This window comes from Engraulis encrasicolus, chromosome 8 (genome assembly GCF_034702125.1).
Source record: "Engraulis encrasicolus isolate BLACKSEA-1 chromosome 8, IST_EnEncr_1.0, whole genome shotgun sequence".
Lineage (NCBI taxonomy): Eukaryota > Metazoa > Chordata > Actinopteri > Clupeiformes > Engraulidae > Engraulis > Engraulis encrasicolus.
The window spans coordinates 14,522,512-14,543,514 of NC_085864.1; the positions used below are offsets into that span (position 1 = coordinate 14,522,512).

The following is a 21,003-nucleotide window of genomic DNA, read 5'->3' on the forward strand; positions in this document are numbered from 1 at the left end:
ATTTTTAAATGTTTAATATGAGATACGCTTACTTCAGTTACAGTTTACTACAGCTTATACCAGCAGTGGCATCCTGTGTGCATGTATCCATATCCTATGCATCCGTTCTAAGCTACTGTAGTTTTCCCATTGTACACACACACACACACACACACACACACACACACACACACACACACACACACACACACACACACACACACACACACACATACACACACGCACACGCACACATGCACACTATCAGGCTCATTTACCACTCTGCACAGTATTTCGTTGGAGACTATAAGGTTTTTTAAATGGGAACCCCCTGAGCACATCAGTATACATTCAACATCAAGTGTAGTGTTATGGTGTCCCTGGGATAGCCCTGGGCTTTTGTAGGCCTAGGCTTATATCATCAATCTGCCCGGTTTAACATTACCTTGGACATGACTCAAACACAGTCGTGCGCGTCGGGGCAGGCTATTGGTTTTTGCATTCACTTCCATTTCGCGGTCCAAGATGGACCATTCGGCTCTGACTGGATGTACACAAACCAATGAGACAGAACTCGTGGATGGCGCCACGCCCTGCATACGAAACGATGTGGCGTTGAGGAATCCGTCAAACTCCAACATGATCTCCAAAAATTCTGTGCTCCTAGACACGGATTTTAATGGCACAAAATCCGTGTCCAGGAGCACGGATTTTACCAAAATTCCGTGCTCCTGGACACGGAATTGTTTTCCGTGCTTCTGGACACGGAATTGTTTTCCGTGATGGACACAGAGAAGTGCTCTGTCTATAGGCTACTCCCACAGCTCTATGTTTCCACAGTCTTGTGTTTTCTCAGGATTTTTCATTTATTTGGATTTCAAATATTTTTTCTAAAAAAAAAACATTTCCTACTGACAGGTTAGGGTTAGGGACTATTTTGGTCTGGGCACAGCTAGTTTTCTTTCATTCATTATATGAATTTGATAGCCTAGCAACCAACTGGAAAAGGTATTTCTCAAAAATATGTCTTTAATGGCAGGTTAAGGTTAGGGAATGTTTTGGTCAGGGCACAACTTAAATTGCTATAGCATTATTTTGTTTAGGATTGGCATTTGGCATGTATTTTCTAATGATAGAGTTACACAGTGCTGTGGTAATAGCCTATAGATAGCACTTCCCTGTGCCCATCACGGAAAATAATTTTGGCAAAATCCGTGCTCCTGGACACGGATTTCGTGTCCTTAACATCCGTGTCCAGGAGCACAGAATTTTTGGAGATCAGGCTGGTCAAACTTACACCAGAATGTAAAAGGTGCGTTAACGCAGGCTATCCTAAACCTCAACCTCAGTATTTAGGACAGGATTAAATTGCCTATATTAAGAGACATTGCATCTAATGGAACAAAAAATGGGCGAAACATACCAGTTGGCGGGAGTCAGATTAACAGATATGGATAAATCAGATTTGGTGTCTTTACGCATTGGAAATAAATGGCAACTTCCTCATAAATAACACATCATATGTCAATATCTTTAACCATTGGTGCTCTGTTGTTGCCCTTTGATCCTCTGTCCCTTGCGCTGACCATTGTGTCATTCCAAAGTCACAGCGACTCACCTGTGTGGCTGTGCGCAACCGCCGGCACATAAGACTATTGTTTTAGGCTACTATATAATATGAAGGTACGTGTAATAAAGGCTATAATAAGTATGTGTTATTCATAAACTCACGGTCCCTTATATTTGAAGGTGGAAGAACAAGAACGCAGATACTTTCACAAATGGGATATGGGCTACGCAGTTTGGAGCACAGCTTACTGTCCCATGTGCAGCCATGTATTGTTTGCAGTGGTTTTAAATCTTTAAATCTAATGCCAAGGATTGGATAATTAGATATGGACACGACCATGAGTGACATGTGGGAACTTCTCCCTCGGACGCGTGGGTCAGGACAGAGTATGGTAGACTAGGCTACTTACCATAATTGAGTATACCAGTGCAACGATGCTGACGGGCCAGACGGGGCAAAAGCAGGAGAAAATAACAAAAATCAGATAGTCTTTTGGTTTCTGTTGCTCTTGCGGGCCATTCCCGGTGGAGGAGGTGCGACTTAAGCTGACTCGGGACGGGGACAGCGGAGCCCCCCCAAGGTGCCCCGCGGAACCGGATCTCAGCGGCACGCTGTGGCCGTTTTGGTCTCCGTCCAAGGCTTTGTCACTGTCCATATTTACGGTGAAGGAGGTGGACATCTTCATCCCGTTGCCCCCCGGCTCGGTGGTGGTGGCGCTGAGAAGTTTCTCCGTCTCCTGGGACTCTGGGGGCTGCGCCGCGGCATTCTCTCCCAGGGTAGATTTCTCAAACTCGGGATCTGTGTTGATTGCCATTCTTCAAGCACGCACACACACGCCAACAGATGAATGGGGGGAAAAGAGCTCCCGGTTTTAACGCGACTGAGTAATCGATGTGGAGAGTGACGCTAAACTCCCATATTTAGATGCGAAATAAAGGTCATTATTCAAATTTACCACAGTTGGATAGAAGCTTATGCTGACAATTCTTAACAATTATTCGAATTAAAAATAGCCCTTCGACAATGGGAGAAAACAAAAACCCTGTATTGTTTTCCCTTCAGTATATGGGCATCCCTCCTTCCGGATCAAGTGAAATGAATTTTACTACAATTCCGCTGCTCCATTCAATCCACGGTCATCAGAAAGCCATCTCCCTGCGAGCGTGCACGCGCCTTATCAATCCAAAACGACAGAAGAAAAAAAAACTTCACACGGGAAGAAGAAATCACTCAAAAGACGCTTGTCAAGCGCTCTCGACCTGCCGCATTCTTGAAAGAAAAATCAAACGTCCTGTCCTTGACGTGAAAAAATATTCTATTTTCAAAGTCACTTTCTGTGCAGTCTGTATACAAACAAAGGGCGCGCTGTGTTGTTTTCCCGCAGCGCTGGACGTATAAGGTTTGATCTCTTCACGCTGCAGCAACAAGAGTGACTGGCTGAACTTGTAGCAGAGTGGCAGCATACACACGCACACACACACAGGCTACACACACATACCGCGCACCCTCAGCATCAGCACCAGTGTGGTGGAGGAGGAGGGGGAGGAGGGGGAGAGGCAGAAGTGGGAGCGGGGCGGATGCTGCTCTGTGCTGCGGGATGCTCACCATTGCTCCAAGCTTCTTCCTTCCCGGGGGGAATGCTGCAATACCGTATAGAATTACCAGCAATGTTATTATGGAGGTTCCTACTGTCACATATTTTGTCGTGGTTCGGTCGTGATTAGATTGCCTTCGAGCTACGAGGCGCAGACTAGTTCTGAATAAAAGTGCGCTTAGTCATTTATTCGTGTAAGTTAACTGTTCTGTAAAATGTAGCCTAGAAGTGGCCCACCTTGTTCATTTTTTGTTCATTAAGTTATTTTTCAAAAGCTGAAATAGAGCCCTAAGGTATGCTCAGGTGTTTTGTGAAAGCCATTGGATAGGACATTAGGACATATAGCATGTTCCGATTTTTGTCGATGCATGGTCTATTGGACAGAAATTGCATTTGGCTTATCCCTTCCCCGTTTGTTATTGCTAGTAGAAAGGAAGAGAGGAAAAAGTGGGATAAGAACCATTTTCCAGAAAAGTAGCACTCATTTTCATCACTTTGTTGCTTGATGTTTGAGTCTCGCTACTACTAGACTATAGCGTTGCAATGTGCGGGATTCCTTCCGGATGAAAGTGAGTGAGCAGCTCCATATGATGTAAGGACATCGACCGCTCGATGCTCTCTGGACCTTCTTACGGCCTTGCGTTGCGAGCAGTGCAGTCAGCTGTTTTCCGATGAGCACGTAGGCATGAGTCATCCAGGACTCCCTAATAACACACACACACACACACACACACACACACACACACACACACACACACACACACACACACACACACACACACACACACACACACACGCACACACGCACACACACACACACGCGCACGCACGCACACCTTAAGGTCATTTTCAGTTTTGACGTTGTCATTGTCCTCTATTGCCAGTACCTGCTGCCAATTGTGAAATAAGACACACACACACAGACACACAGACACAGACACAGACACACACACACACACACACACACACACACACACACACACACACACACACACACACACACACACACACACACACACACACACACACACACACACACACACACACACACACACACTACTTGTTCAAGTTTTGTCATTATGCCCTCTAATTCTATACAAGAAGTACTTCCAAATTGTGACCTAAAAAGAAAACTGCTGCAATGTGTGAAATATCGACCTTCGGATGGGCAGACAATGGTATCATCCAGGAATTATTATTTTTAGGTACAAAGACTTGGGTGGACCCCAAAGCCTTGGGTAGTGTTGTTCTTGTTTGATTTACGCACAAAGATGCTATACTGTATGACACTCTTTACATCACTGAGTGGAGGTGCAAAACGCACACCAGAAAAGGAGGTGCTGGCAACCAGTAAAACACTTGCAGGAGGAGAGAAGTGCTGCACACTCCCGAGTTGCATAAGCAAGTTTTTGATGTGCCAAAGTTTTGGCCTGTCGGCCTTCCTCAGGTCACATGGCCGACAGGCCGAAACGTTGTCACATCAAAAGCTTATTTATGCAGCTCGGGAGTGTGCTGCACTTCTCTTCTCTTTCAACTCTGTACATATCCTAACACTAACATGTCACAAGTATAGACTTTTTGATGTAGACAAACCAACACGAATTCCCTTCTTGACACTTTTTGCACATCAATACACAGACCCCTATTAGAAACGGTTTCATTTTGGTGAGGTGCTGAGCTGTTATGCATTTTGTTGAACACATTTAAGCCTCATGCTGCATATATGCATTGACCTTGGCGACTGGAGCGACTAGACACAGCACTCAGGCTCATTAGATTTGATATTTTTGAAATTAAAGATGTGGATATGTTAGAGCTGAACACATGAACACATTTTAATGCAAAAACATGGTCTTACCTTTTAAATGCCACTTAGTTCATGTTTTATATGCTTCGGAGGCTGAGATATTTATGTTTTTATAATGCTGAGCGCAGCTTTTCCCAAAAAGGGCTTGGGTATTTAGCAGGCGTTTTTTTTGCAGGTAACCTTTGGCTAAAATGTGTTAGTGTACTTTGTGTGCAGAGGTTTAGAAAAAAACCAGCAAATCTGAAAATCTCTGTAAGCAATAATAAAGGGAATGACACGCCGTCCTCTTTGTTCTTCAATATTATCATGCGTCATCTTTCATTGCACTGCACTGTCAAAGACGTGCAGGCCTGCTGAGCCCAAGCCTGCTGTAGCTGTATTTACCTGATTGATTCTGTCTTGTTAACTGTTCCCATTGAAAAAAGGTTACTCAAATATCACGCTTGTTGGCTGAAAGGCCATGCAACCGGGGAACATGCTTAAATATTCAGTTCAGTTTCAGTTTGCAAAAGACTGTCAAGTATCTTACTTGCAGGGCTACAGTGTACTATTTTTGTATTCATCATGTCTTACTTTTTATCACCTGTATCAGATGTGTGTTGAAGTTACAGTTTTTCTCAATTGGTTTTGTACATTTCTCACAACAGAACAATGATTCTCAAAAGTCTTTGTTCAATTGTGACTTCCTGGTGTTATCTGTGCACATGGTCAAATCAGTTTCTCATTGTTTTCGGCATATAGCAAATGCTCTCGTCCACCATGCCATGGCTGTGTACAATTCTCAGTGATTTCGTACATTATTAATTGCTTTGTTTTGTCATATCACTCAAAACGCTTTGTCAGTGACTGAATGCATGAAACTATCTCAATCTAATCTGATCAATGTAATATAAAACTGAATTTTGCTTTTTTGAAGCATTTCGCTTCAGAAAAGATCCTCAAGAGTGTACAATTCAATTGACAACATAAGAAATTGATTTGACTAGCTTGTCTATACACTATGACACAATGACTAACCATTCTGCTGGCGCTGATACGTTCATTGACACAAAAACTTGACAAGACAAATAAGGGTTTTGAGCAAGAGACTCGGTTTTGCTGGTTATCCACCGTGTTTTGCCATTTGTTAAAGCTGTTTTGAGAATGAATATTATGTTTTGCAAATTGCGAGAGAGATTCGAGAAATGTACAAAACCAATTGAGAAATACTGTAATATAAATGTCCTCTTCACATACAGAGCTGGACTGAGTGAGAAATAAGGCCCGGGCACTTTTGGCGTAAAGGCTCTCATCATAATTAGCGCCATAGAACTGAATCACCGGTGGGCCCTGCGCCCTTGTAGACCCCTATTTTCAGAAATGTAAAAAAAAAACCTTGGGGCCCACAAGGGTGCAGGGCCCACCGGGAAATGCCCGGTATGCCAGATGGTCAGTCCAGCCCTGTTCACATCCAGAAATGAGGAGAGGAACCCCCAGATGTCCAGGAAGCAGCCCTCCATAAAAATGCCCACCGGCAGACCCATCCAAGAATAACACCGAGACCCACTTTCGAGGAGTGAAATGTATGCCACAGACTGAGGCATACAGCGTCCTCCTGACTGTGTCAAGGTAGTAATGTGGTCTACTCCGGTGTACTGTGTAGGCCACATACTATGATCAAATGCAAAGGCAGTAGAGAACATACACCACAACCACAGAATGACTACGTTTACCTAAGACATTTGATTCAAAATGAACTCACTTTAATTCTGAATAAAGCTTGATTCCGTTTTGAAAACCTCATGTAAGCACATCTTAATTTGGAATTAAAGGAAAGATCAAAGTAAACTCGACGGAACTATTTAATCCTGAATGATTCATTCTGAATTAAATGCATCATAAAAACGTAGTGAATGATGTTCAACATTCAAAGGGGCTTCAGCATTCTTCCAGTAGTGTAAAGGGACTCTTTGGTTAATGCAGTTTGAAGGACATCCAAGGCAGCCCTGAAGGAGGTCTACACTGAGGCCACAATGTTGACTTTTTATTTGAGTTAATTTAATTAAAACCTTTTTCTGTTAAACTTTTTTTAATCTAACAAGGCGAAGAGTGCCTTGGATGTCCTTCACACCGTAGAGTATACTTTACTTTCTATAGAAAACATGCTCTAAAACAAGAAGAACAAATGGTTATCCACTCCTGGAATTAAAATAACCAGACTGACAAGATGGTGGTTATTCTGCCAAACAGTGGTTACAGGATGTTCAAGAATATTATTCAGTTTTGTAATGAGATGGGTTTGCTCTGTTGCTGTCTTCAATGATTGGCAACATCAAATGCTGTCAATACATGAACAAACGCCATTATTATATTTGTGTATATTTTAGTTTATTTCAGTCATTTGAACAAATGGAGATTCCATAAACTGTTACTGTATTAGATATTAAAATAAGACAAATATAGAAGTGATTGGACACAAAGAGAACGTCCCTGAGAGAAATTGGGATGTCATAAGCATTCACATTCTCCATCTGCCCATGTGCTAACAATTTAATTAATTTAAGCTTCCATTAGCTATCATCTAATAATAATGTATCATTTAAGACAGATTAACTTCTGGAATTAATAAACCATGAATGATGGCAAAAGCTGAAGTCCGTGGCTTCCTCTGCTCTGGTGCAGTAATGAATGGGTGTAGAAGTAATAAGAGATCTTGTCACTACTCATTACTCATGTTCTGAAGTTGCATTACCACTGACACTACTACGGCCATAGTAGCCGATTACGCTATACAGTCCATTTTCCTCACCAGGTGCACCACATGAACAACATTGTGATGACGTGAACTACAATTTCATAACACTTATTTGATATTAATGATATATTTATCTGCAAAACCCAAGCCATCTTGTAGTGTTACAAATAACGATTCATTTAAGTCACATAGAACAACCAGTGCCCCATGTTAGCTGCCAATACATTCAACTCACAAACCAATACAAGTCTCACTCTCTGTCTTCCTCATCACACAATCTGAAAAAAATATTAGTTGCACCCGTCATTCACATTGCTGTTACTGAGGTCCATCAGTCCCTGTGTGTGCAGCAGAGGTGTCAATCCCAGGATCAGGATATAAAATGATATCCAACCAGCTTGGAATCACCATAACAAGCACTCAAGACAATGTGAAAGCAAACTGGTCCACTTCAGAAAGACAAGGCCAGGGATGAATGGAGCACTCAGATACATTTTTGTTATTACTGTGGTGCAAGCACAATGAACACAATGCGCCTTCTTCAGAGTCAAACCATACTCAACACTGCGAAACACAGTAGGTCAAATTAGAAGTGTCAAATTCGAGTGTCTAAGCGGTATATTGGCATTTCAAAGTTTACTGAAGAGGGAGAGACTGGCAGAGATTTTTTTAAATATAGAATTTCCTGAACCCTGGGACTGACCCCTGCCATTATTTTCTGCAGAGTTCTATACAGCTGAAGTATAGGTAGGCTTATTTTAACAAATATAATTACAACACTAGTGGTATGACATTACATGGTTTCAACTTTGAAATATCTTACAATTAATGTTGTAATACATTTGCAAGAGTACTTCTACCTCTACTTTATACAACTCTGGTTTTCTGGTCTGGCCCTCTCTTCAGTTCTCTTGCGGTGCCTTGTGCTGCCTCTTCTTGTTCCTGCTGCCCCTGCTCTTCTTCTGCTCCTGATCTTCTTGAGGGCACTTCTCTTCTTTCTCCTGCTGCTCCTGCTTCTGCTCCTCCTCTTCTTGGGGGCACTTGTCTTGCGTCTCTTCTTTCTCCTGCTGCTTCTGCTCTTCTTGAGGGCACTTCTCTAACGCAGTGTCTTCTTTCTCCTGCGTCTGCTTCTGCGCTTCTTGAGGGCACTTCTCTAATGCAGCCTCTTCTTTCTCTCGCTGCTCCTTCTGCTTCTGCTTCTGCTCTTCTTCAGGGCACTTCTCTAATGCAGTCTTTTCTTTCTTCTGCTGCTTCTGCTCAGCGTTAGGGCACTTCTCTTGCGCAGTGTCTTCTTTCTCCTGCTGCTTCTGCTCCTGCTTCTGCTCTTCCTGAGGGTGCTTACTGCTGCTGCTGCTGCTGCTGCTGTTGAACATGCCCTTGTATGTCTTGCGGTCCTCCTCGTTCTTCATCTCCATCCTCATGCTGAGCACCCCCAGGTCCCTGGTCACCATCTTCTTCATGCCGGGCTCCAGGTCCAGCACGCGCTCAAAGTCCTCCCGCGCCTCTGCCTCGTTCCACACCTCCACGTGGGCCTTGGCTCGCAGGTAGTAGGCCTTCATGACACCTGTGGAGGAATAGCAAGGGAGCAGAGGTGACAAGAGTAAAAGAAAAGGTGAAAAAAGATATACCCAGACTCCTTCCATCATAGGTAACTTACTTGAGTAACCAGTTCAACTGTACACTTCTCTTAGGATCAGCTGACTCGGCGCTGGTTGGATCAAGTTTGTGGTACGTTCTTGTTGGGTGTTTTCCAACAACACAGTCCTTCTACCTCATTACGTTGGAGTAGCTGGTGTAACAGCTATGTAATATCATGTGCTGTGTTGTACTTACACCATGAATTTACTTTTACTTTTACTTTTGACATCTCTGCAAAGGAGTAAGTGTGAGAAAGTAACCTAAAATTTCACGTTATACTGTAAAGGCACAACATATGATATGCCTGTCATAGTTGAGGGAGGAAGAGGAAATAGCCACAGATTTTTACCTTTAATTGTGCAAATGAATTGGTTCAGCAATTGACCCTAATTTCAGCCCCAACATTGTGGACTACAAAGTGCACCTGCACAGCAACTTCAGCAGACGTGGATGAATGATGCTCACAGTGCCACGGTGTACAGTATGGCTATCCACCATGATAATATATGTCTTTGAAATCCAAACCGTAATTATTATTGTCAAACATTTGTATCGCTGTATATCGGTTATCGTGACACCCTTACAATGGAGAGTCATTATTACATTACATTACCTGGCGGTTAGATAACGGTTACTGTACCTCTGTCCAAAGCCGCTTAGTTATTCAGGTATGATAGCGTATTGGTTACAGTCCCTGGAGCAATGAACTCTAATCAATTTGAAATTGATTCCTAGGTCCAGATATTTTTTTTTAAGTTTTAGGAGACTTTTTACCTCCAGATACTCTCGACAGGACAGTGTCAGAGCAGACATGAAGAGAATGGGAGACAGAGATGGGCCAAGACTGGGATATAACCCAGGCTGGACTTGAACCCAGGTCCCCACAGGCAATGCATGCAGCCTACAGCCTGCAAACAACGTAACTCTTTCTTCTAACGTTAATCCGTTAAGACACAGCATAATAAATTTGCAGTAACCACCAGAATGCCAATGGCAATGACCAAGTCGTAGTGTATTACTTAAAGGCCCTATGTTATATCATAGTAGTGTCGTGCTATGACAGTTAACTTTTCAATAACTATTACAGTGTTCCACTGGTGGAACGCCATGTATTATGGGGCTACAAACATACAATTCCAAAACTCCTTAGGGAACACCAATGATGCACTCTCTTGAAACATTCCTTAGTGTTTACCTGCACACATCAGCATAGCAGGAGGGCCAGCGGCTATCCTTCAGAAAAGGACCCCCAAAGCAAAGCACTCTGCCAAGTGTGTACGTAGCCTACCGTACAGTGTCGATATGAGCTACCGATGCATAGCCGAAACCCGAACCCCTAGAGGCGCTATTGCAGTACATTGCAATTTCTCGGTAGCTCTGCTTGATGAGTCGCTCACATCGTCATGGCGGCGGAATTTATGCACTGCGTCCAGGAATCCTGATGAGTTGACTCAGAGCCAGCTCACACAGTGTTCGACCTCTCTGCTAGGAGATTCATGAATCAAGGTGATTCTGGGGTGGATGTGTGCAAGCGCTGGAGCTGGATTCTGAAAATGACCTCAATATGGCCTATCTGTAACCCTTCACCCACCTCCAACCCCCCTTTATTAAAAAATGTAACTGCATAATGATTTACTTCTAATAGCTTGTAATAGTATAGACATGACGTCTGGGTCATGGATGGTCTTGACTCTATTGACCTGGGCTGTGAAATTACCTAATTTTGGATCCTCTAACCCAAGGATGCTTCTAGTCAGGCCAAGAGCAATGCAAATATTGTTTCTGATCTCCCGAAAAAACAGGAACTCCACCCACTTTATTGGACCCCAGTCAACCAGTAGCAAACCTAGGGAGGGTCAACCATGCCATTTGGGAAAAGTTAATTGTTATTGTCTTGGTCAGACCAAGTCTCGAAGAGATTTGAAAGTCGATGATAACCAGGCTACCAAATCAGGCCCTCAGAGTCATTTTATTTGGCCCACGAGATCATTTCAAATGTGAATTACTGTTGGCCCACATACAACATTATTGTATAGGGTGACAAGACTTGAACAAGAAATTACCGTAGGTGTGTCAAAGGAATACAAATGGGCCCAGGCCAATGAAACAGCTCACACTCTCATATGCAACACAATATCTGTAAGCATGTTTGAACTACCATATAAGATGGGAAATGGGATGGGAAATTGAACTGACTCACAAACGCATACATTTAGTCTTTGTTTTAAAATAAATATTGAGTTTGGCTCGAGCCTTGATACCAGATTTGAATTTGACACCCCTGATCTAACCCTCACATCCACCCTCCGGATACAAACACACACTCAATATTAAAAATGAAATCTAGCGTAGCCAGCCTACATACAGTAAAGGGGGTGCGACTCTTTGCAAATGCCCTGTTCCAATACCCTTACTTACCGCCCTTTCTGCACTGTGTTTGGGTACGCAGGGCATTCCAATTCTAATCGTTGTGGTGAAGTGTACTGTAAACTACCCGGTTAACGCCCTCAAATCGGCCATTTTTTAAAGTGTGGAATTAATGTACACTTTTCGCACTCAATGGCCGCCATGTTTGTTACGTAATTGAGTGTCAGATCTGTCAAACTACCGACTCTCCGTAATAACAGCATAGTTTTGATTCCAACGACAATCGCCATGTGTATAACAGACAGGGGAAACTAAAAAAAAAATGTCAACATAACGAACAATGTCTTCCGTGATGAAAATTGTGTATTGATGTGTATAACAGGCAGGGGTAGCTAAAAAAAAGTTTAACATAACGAACAGTGTCTTCCGTGATGAATTGTGTATTGGCGGTTGGTAAACTCTGATGACACGCGACAACCGGCATTTCCGTTGAGTGTATCAGAAAGAACGTGAAACGGAAAGTACTCGCTGCGTGAAACGCAGAGGGCGGATAGTGTTCACCACACTTAAACAAGGTACACAGTACATAGAACGGGTAATGGAACATGCCAAAATACATACCAGGGTGCATGTTGATGATGTCAGTGGTGTGCTCGATGACCTCGTAGTACTCCTCCTGGCGGAGTAGACACTGGCAGTAGTTTAGCACTAGCGTGTTAGCCATCTTCTCCAGCTTCAGCCATTGGGGGTCCCATGATTTCTCCTGTATAATAATACATTTTAGCGCCTTTTTTCAAACCCAGGACACTTTACAGTGCAGAGTGTTAAAATAGTAGCATGTTAAAACGGCAGTAAAATAAGTAGTACAACTGTAGAAATACATAGTAAAATAGAAAGAAACAAAAGTCAGCAATACAGGTTAAAAGGCGTAGTAGCACATAAAAGTCAGCAGTACATGTAAAAAATAAAGTAGTATGACATAGAAATAACACCCGACTATAAAGTAAAAAATAAGTAAGGCTAAATTTAAAAAAAACCTGAAAAATGAATTTAAATATTGTGAAGGGAAAGCAAGGGGGGGAAGATGAGTTTTCAGCATGAGAGGGAAGTGCAAAAGCGAAGTGAAAGCAAGAGTTTGTGTGGGTACAAGATACATACAGTATCTTTTACTCATAAAGACTTAAATAAAATGTAGATTTGTAGATGTTAGTTGAGCACTATTACCAGGGTGAACGAGAAACTTCAAAGACATTAAAAAAACAGTTCAAAGAATGGAGGTTTGACGGCATCTGAAAGCTGGTGACAATTCTGCTTGGTATTTATGAAGAGGAAAATTGCTTAGTATAACCTTAGACCTATTACCTTTTTGGGTTTTCTTTTACTGTTTATGTAGTGATTTTTAACCACTAGCCAGGATGGAGTCACCTAGTGCTTCAGCCCAATTTCATTTTATTCCTCCAACTGGTTTCCACAAAGTGAGATGACATTTAACCAGTGTCCTGCCCAGGGCTGGACTGGTGGACAAAATAGGGCCCGGCACGTTTGGCTTAAAGGGGCCCCTCATAATTAGCTTACGCAGAACTTACTCTCCGGTGGGCCCTGCACCCTCATGGGCACCTATTTTCAAAAATGTTTTTTTTAAAACATTTCTGAAAACGGAGCCCACTAGGGTGCAGGCCCACCGGGAAAGGCTGCTATGCCAGATGGCCAGTCCAGCCCTGCTCCTGTCCATGGTGTACTGTCCATGGTGTCCTGTCCTGTCCTGTCCTGTCCATAGTGTCCTGTCCATGGTGTCCTGTCCTGTCCTGTCCTGTCCATAGTGTCCTGTCCATAGTGTCCTGTCCATGGTGTCCTGTCCTCTCCTGTCCATGGTGTACTTCTCGAGCTGAGCTACTGTCCTGGGCCAAGGGCCAGGGGTTTGGTTTGAGGTTATATTTTTAAATTGTTTGTTTTGTGGGTTTTCAGCCTTTATTCAGATAGTAGTGGAGAAGGGGAAACTAGTCGGACCGAGAGACATGGGGGAATCTCGGTCCCTGAGTGTGTGTGTGTGTGTGTGTGTGTGTGTGTGTGTGTGTGTGTGTGTGTGTGTGTGTGTGTGTGTGTGTGTGTGTGTGTGTGTGTGTGTGTGTGTGTGTGTGTGTGTGTGTCTGTGTGTCTGTGTGTCTGTGTGAGTGTGTGTGCGCTTTCTCACGTGAACCCTGGACAATTGGCACCGTACGGCTGCCTCCAGAGCTGGTGTGTGAATGTGGGAATGGGTATGTGTATTTGAAAGCACTTTGAGTCAACTGTATAGTTGTGATATTGTGCTACATAAATACATGTTGTTGTTGTATATGACACGGTGTGTTAAATGGGCACAAGGTAGGATGACGTCGTTTGCACTGTGCCCATGGTATGCCTGTCTCAAAATCTACACCGTAATGAAAAAATGCTGTTCAAATAAACTCGCTGTGAGAATGTTTTTCATCGCGTATGAAAAGTGTTTCCCACGAGTCGACACCCCTTCCGACCACTCTGACAAAAAGTTGCATTCGTGGTTTTCTGACAGCAGACCGTGGAAGTGGTCGCGAGAGCCATCGTTCACTTACTCATGATTCACATAACCATCGGCCGACTCGGGCCAGTGATTCATTAAACTTTTAATCCTACCTGGAGCCCCTGTAACATGCTGCACCACAGCATGCTCCGGCGTATGATTATCGCTTAACATAAACATACAATTGGGAGCTCATTTCGATGGAAATGGACAGAACACCAGCTGATGCATTAGGCTATTTTTTAGTGGTGTGCATTGGCACTGCCCTTATGATTGGATTCAATTGCGATTCAGGAGGTAATCGATTATTGAATTGTCCTGTCCCTTATTGCAATGCATTGCCGAATCGATTATTGTTGACTCTACTACTATTTTTTACCACACCTTTGTCTGTACATTCCTGATGCAGACGATGGCCTCCTTGTACTTGTTGGCGGCGTCCTCGAAGCGCCCCTGCTTGTAGAACTTGTTGCCGTGGCCGTGCAGTATGGGCACGGCCTTCACACGCTCCTCATCGCTCATGGCCCACGTCTCGCGGTTATACTCACTTGGCTGCGTCACCTATGCACACGCACACGGACACACATGCACGCACACACGGACACAGGCACACACACACAAACACACACTCGGACATTCACACAAACACAAACACATGCGCACACGAAGGAACACACAAACACATGCACACAGGCACACAAACAGACACACACACACACACAAACACACACATACATGCATGCTCTCTCACACACAGACACAGACACAGACACAGACAAACACACACACACGCACGCACACACACACACACACACACACACTCACACACACACACACACACACACACACACACACACACACACACACACACACACACACACACACACACACACACACACACACACACACACACACACACACACACACACACTCAAACACACAGACTCACACTCAAACACACACACACACACACACCCCGAGATAATGAGTTAGAAATGTAAACACCAATATGTATGCTGTATGCATACACACATCATCCAAATGACTACTGCAAACATGCCCTCCTCCATCTTCCTCCCGTGTGTGGTACTATTGCACATCCTAGTGGCCACTCGGTGAGGTGTTGTCATCATGATTTATGTCACACTACTCGGCACACGGCCCGCTTCCCTTTGCAGAGGATCACTTCCAAGGACACCATAAAGGGTATTTACTGTATATTGTATGTATGTATGTACTGTATGTATATTCTCACTTCTGCTTTTTTCTGTGCTGGGTTCATCTCGTCCTCATTGACTCACAATAGCTCATGAAAGCACAGTGAGCCACTGGAGTGGGTGGAGGGTTAAGAAACTGGGTAGGGCTTTGCTGTATGGATGGTGTCCTTGTTGGGAATGTACATTGACTCTCTGCTCTGGCTGATTCCACAGCACTGGCTCGTAGATTTGAGGACATGTTCAGCTCAACAGTATTGCCCTACAAAGGTAAAGTGCAGTACGTGCAAAAGTGCAAAAACTACGCACTGCATTGAAACTGAGAAAAATATCTTCAAAGTCTTGGTATAAGGCTGGATTAGGTTATTGTAGTGTCTGCTAATTTGACATGGCAATATCTTTAAAATGGGACATATTTGGACCATAAGGCTCTGTCGCACGTTAAAGGAGGTGTAACAAAGACCATTTTCGGTCTAAAATCAGGGAATTCCTCAAACACAGCCAGATGATGTAAGTCACGGTAGCTCATAGTGTCTTGCCCAATAGGATGTAGTTATAGTTGCGGACACTACAATTTCACTGACAATGTGTGTGCGGAATTTGGATGCATGGATGCATGGATGCATGGATGCATGGATGCGGATGAACTTTTCTTTTCAGTCAATCACTATATTTACATGAGACATTTGATTCCGAATTAACTCACTTTAATTCTTCATAAAATGTAATTCCGCTTTGAAAACCTCATGTAAACACTTCACAATTCGGAATTAAATGAAAGATCAGAGTAAACTCTGCCAAACTATTTAATTCTGAATTATTAATCCATAATTAAAAACGGCATATAAACGTAGCACCATGTCTTAACATTTTTTCTCTGGAGTAACAACAATGGCACTTCTTCCCACCTTAATCATCTCCAGTACAAAGTCAAGAGGCTGCGGCTCCTTCATCAGCTCGTCCAGGTCGTCGTACCCCAGCGTGGAGTAGGCGAACATGTTGGCCATGCCACAGGTGTGGACGTGCCAGTCCACAGGGTCCTTGCCCTCCGCGATGCGACGCAGGCTCTTGGCCAGGATCGGGTATATGCCCGTGTGCTATAAACGGGGGAAGGAGGGGGATCAAGACTTGATGTTACGTAAACACATTTTAACCTAAGGCACCTGCAAAATTTTTCGCAGAGAGTAGGACCAACTAAAAGAGTGCTAAATTAAGATCTCTACATGTTGAATTAACAGTTGGAGGGCTATGATGTGAAAGGGATGGGGGCCCAACAGGATTTTCGGTCAGAGGTGTACAATTTCACAGTTTCTAGAGGCACCCAACTAAAGCTCAAATGTACACAGTGGCTCCCAGTTGTATGGTCTTTATATCTTATTAATATTGTTTTGTTATTTAAATTACAAATTATTATTTAACTATTCAGTGCAAAAAATGACCAGTACACTGCAAATACATTATTAATTAAAGCTATTTCAATACAAACCGACAGATAATACTAGAATATCATTACGTAAGGCATTACATTATGTAATAACTTGTTCAGGTATACCGTATTTATTGTCAATGGATTTGTACGTATGCAGTGGCAGTGCAGGGATTAGGAATAAATTACGCTACCTCTATATGACACAGTTATCACAGTGGATTAGTATCAGTGACCCAATGTTGAGGCTGGGTGGAGAGATTTAAGAAAGGTGGATCTCAAGCAGATTATACTTGACGTGGACCATATGTCCATCGCCCTACATAGGGCAATGAAGCTGGCAACAAAACAAGGTAGTGTTCCTACATGTGGCGCAGAATGAATCCTACAAATAGCCTAATTGAGTAAAAGATTGTACATTGTAATTGTAAAATTACAAACAATTATTGAATGTTGAACAGCTACCATTCTGATGTTCAATGATGGTTTCTCACGAATGAGTTTGCATTGAATTTTTTAAAACCATGTAATTTCTCAATTCACAAACCAGCTGTTTGGTTTGAGGAAGTTTTCCGTGCCACACTGTTAGCACTCTCATATCCTATCCTGCACCTGTAAACCACTTCACCACAGGTCTCTCTATCACCTGAATTGTTTTCAGATTGTATAGCTGTTACAGTTTAGCTGTTATACTACCTCCTGCAGTACTGCCACTCAGTGGGTCGTTTCTTTTCACACTTGCAAGTCAGTCTGACTGTAAAAGCATCTGCTAAGGTGTAGGTTTTGTCATGGGTTGAAATATGTCACTGTTTTTAAGGGGACGACAAGCGTTTTAAATCCGTAGTCCTTTAGATACGGTCACAGCTGGACATTGTGCAATGTGTGTGTGTCGACGTGTGTGATTGTGATTGCATTTACCAAGTGTGTGTGTGCGTGGGCACTTGTTTGACAGTGCTTTAGTCTGATGGTGTGTAAGACTAATGGTGTGTGTGTGTGCGTGTGCTCATGCGAGTGCGTGTGCGTGTGTGCCTGCGTGTGTGTGTTCGTGCAGGCATAAGACAATGGGAGTTTGAGAGAGCTTCCCTGGTCGTGTGTGTGTGTGTGTGTGTGTGTGTGTGTGTGTGTGTGTGTGTGTGTGTGTGTGTGTGTGTGTGTGTGTGTGTGTGTGTGTGTGTGTGTGTGTGTGTGTGTGTGTGTGTGTGTGTGTGTGTGTGTGTGTGTGTGTGTGTGTGTGTGTGTGTGTGTGTGTGTGTTTGTGTGCAGGTGTTGGCTGTGTGTGTTTGTGTGCATGTGCACGTGTGTGTGCGTGTGTGTGTACTGTGTGTATTAGATGGGACAGGGTAAGGGTGTTAGTTAGACCAAGCAACTGACAACATGCAGTTCTTGATCGTGTTCTAGAATATAGAATAGACTGTTCTTCTATGACCTAACTGTGTTGCCAGATTGGGTGTTGTTAGGATGGTCTGTGGGTTAAAAAAAAGGGCACTGGGCATGTAAGTTGGTTCCAAATGGGGTGGGATTTAGTGCCCATAGGCGGTTTTTCACCATTTTTAGGGGGGGGCGTGGCAATTTGGCAACTTTGCATCACTCTACTCACTGTGACGTCACACCAGAACTCGGACACCTCTCCGATCCGCATGGATGCCAGCAGCGTCTCCCATATCTCCATCTTGAACATGTTCCCGATCACGATCTCCATCGGCATCCCCACCTTCTTACTGTCATCGATCACCGTGTGGTCATCGTCGCACAGCATAGTGCGGAAATGGAAGGTCACCTGTGTGGAGTGTGCAGTGTGTGTGTGTGTGTGTGTGTGTGTGTGTGTGTGTGTGTGTGTGTGTGTGTGTGTGTGTGTGTGTGTGTGTGTGTGTGTGTGTGTGTGTGTGTGTGTGTGTGTGTGTGTGTGTGTGTGTGCGTGCATGCGTGCGTGCGTGCGTGCATATGCGTGCGTGCGTGCATATGCGTGCATGTATGTGTTTGTTTGTTGAGGGGAATCGCAAAGCAGGAACATGCAATGTCATAACAATCATTTCTACAGTAGTTAAAAACATGTGGTACTATACAGTTTCTACAAAAACTGCTCTAAAAACCACTCCAAATTTGAAAAACATTTCAACAGAATGAGGAACGTCTTTACTCCCTCATTTCTTACTTCTTATTTTTCCTCTCAGGAAGCTTAACCATTTACCACCAGACAACAGCAGGATGTACGTGCTGATATTACTGCATCACTTGACTGCTAAACAGCAGATAAAAGACGAAGAAACTAAGATTCCCATCCACTATGCATTTTCAGCTGAATACTCAATAGACGTAGAGCCTCCTCTTCTTGAGATCCTATCACAACCAAAGAGCCTTCGCCAGTTATCTAGAATCATTCATGTCTCCTTAGAACACTGCTACCAAGAATGTGGAATGTGTCCATAGCTGTGCTTGTGTTGTGTTGTGTTGTGTTGTGCTCTGCTCTGCTGTGTTGCGTTGCGTTGCGTTGTGTTGTGTTGTGTTGTGTTGCGTTGCGCTGTGCAGTGCTGTGCAGTGCTGTGCAGTGCTGTGCAGTGCTGTGCTGTGCTGTGCTGTGCTGTGCTGTGCTGTGCTGTGCTGTGCTGTGCTGTGCTGTGCTGTGCTGTGCTGTGCTGTGCTGTGCTGTGCTGTGCTGTGCTGTGCTGTGCTGTGCTGTGCTGTGCTGTGTCCATTGCTCCCTGATTACAATGAAAGGGTCTTTCAGCTCAGTAGAGTCTTTTAGTTCTCAGGCAGTGTTGGAATAGAATCCTCTAATTCAGGAATGTTACTGTAATTGAATTAAGTAGCCTACTGGCATTTTACTGTAAATATAGATCCTAACACACCGCTGGGGCCATTATCCGAATTACAGTGAAATGAAGCTCTTTACCTCTGGCCTGCAGTGTTATTTCATGGCTGATAGTTGGGTAACACTTTACTTGATGCCGTTGCCATACGTGTGACATAACAGTATCATAATAGTGTCCAAACAGTGTGATGACACAGCCATGAACAAGTCATAAACATGATGTCAATGTCATAAACATTTTATGGTCATGAAAAGTTGACATTGTTTGGCTGTCTTTACTACAACCGAATGCCACTTAATGACAACAGTCATGAAACGTTTATGACATTGACATAATGCCAAGTCCTTGACTGTGTTACGACACTGATATGACACAGTCAAGTAAAGTGTTATGGTGTTTTATGCCAAGTAACACTTGCATCAGTTAAAAGAAGTGCTGTCTCTCATTTGAGCTACAAAGAAATGGCCTTCTCCTCCAAACTTCTGCTATCCGGTGGCCGAGTTGAATTTTGGAGTTGATTTTGGAAACAAAGCAAGCTGATTTTGGATACACAATTTCAAGTTTGAAAAAAGCCAACTGTATTAAAAGCTACACAGCCACCTGTATGAGAAGGGACAAGATTGTGAATCTATTGGATAGCAGCCTCTTTATTATATGCAGATGGGCCCATCAGCCTATTAACTCCTTACTGAAAAAAGTAAACTATTGAAGACTAATCATATCAACATTGCTATGATATTACCATAAGCCATAGCCCCTTAACGCACACCGTTCCACCAGTGGAACGTTGTAATAGTCACTGAAAAAAAACTACAATACACCAGTATGACAGTGCACAGGGCCTTAAGTAAAATGTTATGACTTTGTCGTTGCCATTCTGGTAACAGCTAATTGATAACAGAGGCCATGTCTTACTGGGTTCATTAACAGACTTCATTGCAATTTTGGTGACAAGGTTGCTAACAAAGAGTCTGTGTAAATGGGTTTTACAGTAAGTATTGGATTTGTTCCAGGGTCTTACCTTAGAGCCGGTGATGAATTTGGGAATGTCTCCGGTACCTCCATGCAGGATGGTCTTCTTGACCCCCTCTACTCCAAGACACATGGTGTCGTCCATCTCCTCTGGTTCTGTAGATACCGCAGCGTAATTGTAAGGTGAAACTTATTGTGTGTGAATGTGTGTGGGGTTTTTTTGAGTGAGTATGTGTGTGTACGTTACACGTACCTGAAGTACACACAGGTAAGTTTCTACAGATGTGTCTGTATGGCGCACTGTGAATGTTTTAACCTTACTGTCTATGAAGTGAAGGTAAAAAAAAAAGTTGTAT

At 43.4% G+C, this 21,003-nt stretch overlaps 2 protein-coding genes across 2 annotated transcripts in view; both read right to left on the reverse strand.

The window, feature by feature from the left end:
- trarg1a (trafficking regulator of GLUT4 (SLC2A4) 1a) overlaps positions 1-2,446 on the reverse strand; it is a 20,813-nt gene extending 18,367 nt beyond the window's left edge. Inside the window, exon 1 of the mRNA XM_063204326.1 lies at positions 1,959-2,446. Coding sequence (XP_063060396.1) covers positions 1,959-2,363 — 405 coding nt within the window. The 5' untranslated portion in view covers positions 2,364-2,446. The remainder of the gene's footprint in view (positions 1-1,958) is intronic.
- Positions 2,447-7,934: 5,488 nt separating this feature from the next.
- On the reverse strand, positions 7,935-20,792 carry aipl1 (aryl hydrocarbon receptor interacting protein-like 1). Its single transcript, XM_063205972.1, has 7 exons — positions 20,697-20,792; positions 18,463-18,642; positions 16,348-16,536; positions 14,610-14,786; positions 12,311-12,452; positions 8,726-9,248; positions 7,935-7,962 (listed from the first exon to the last, which is right to left on the reverse strand). Exons 1-7 carry the CDS (start codon positions 20,790-20,792, stop codon positions 7,935-7,937), a joined length of 1,335 nt encoding a protein of 444 aa, XP_063062042.1.
- Positions 20,793-21,003: the final 211 nt, after the last annotated feature.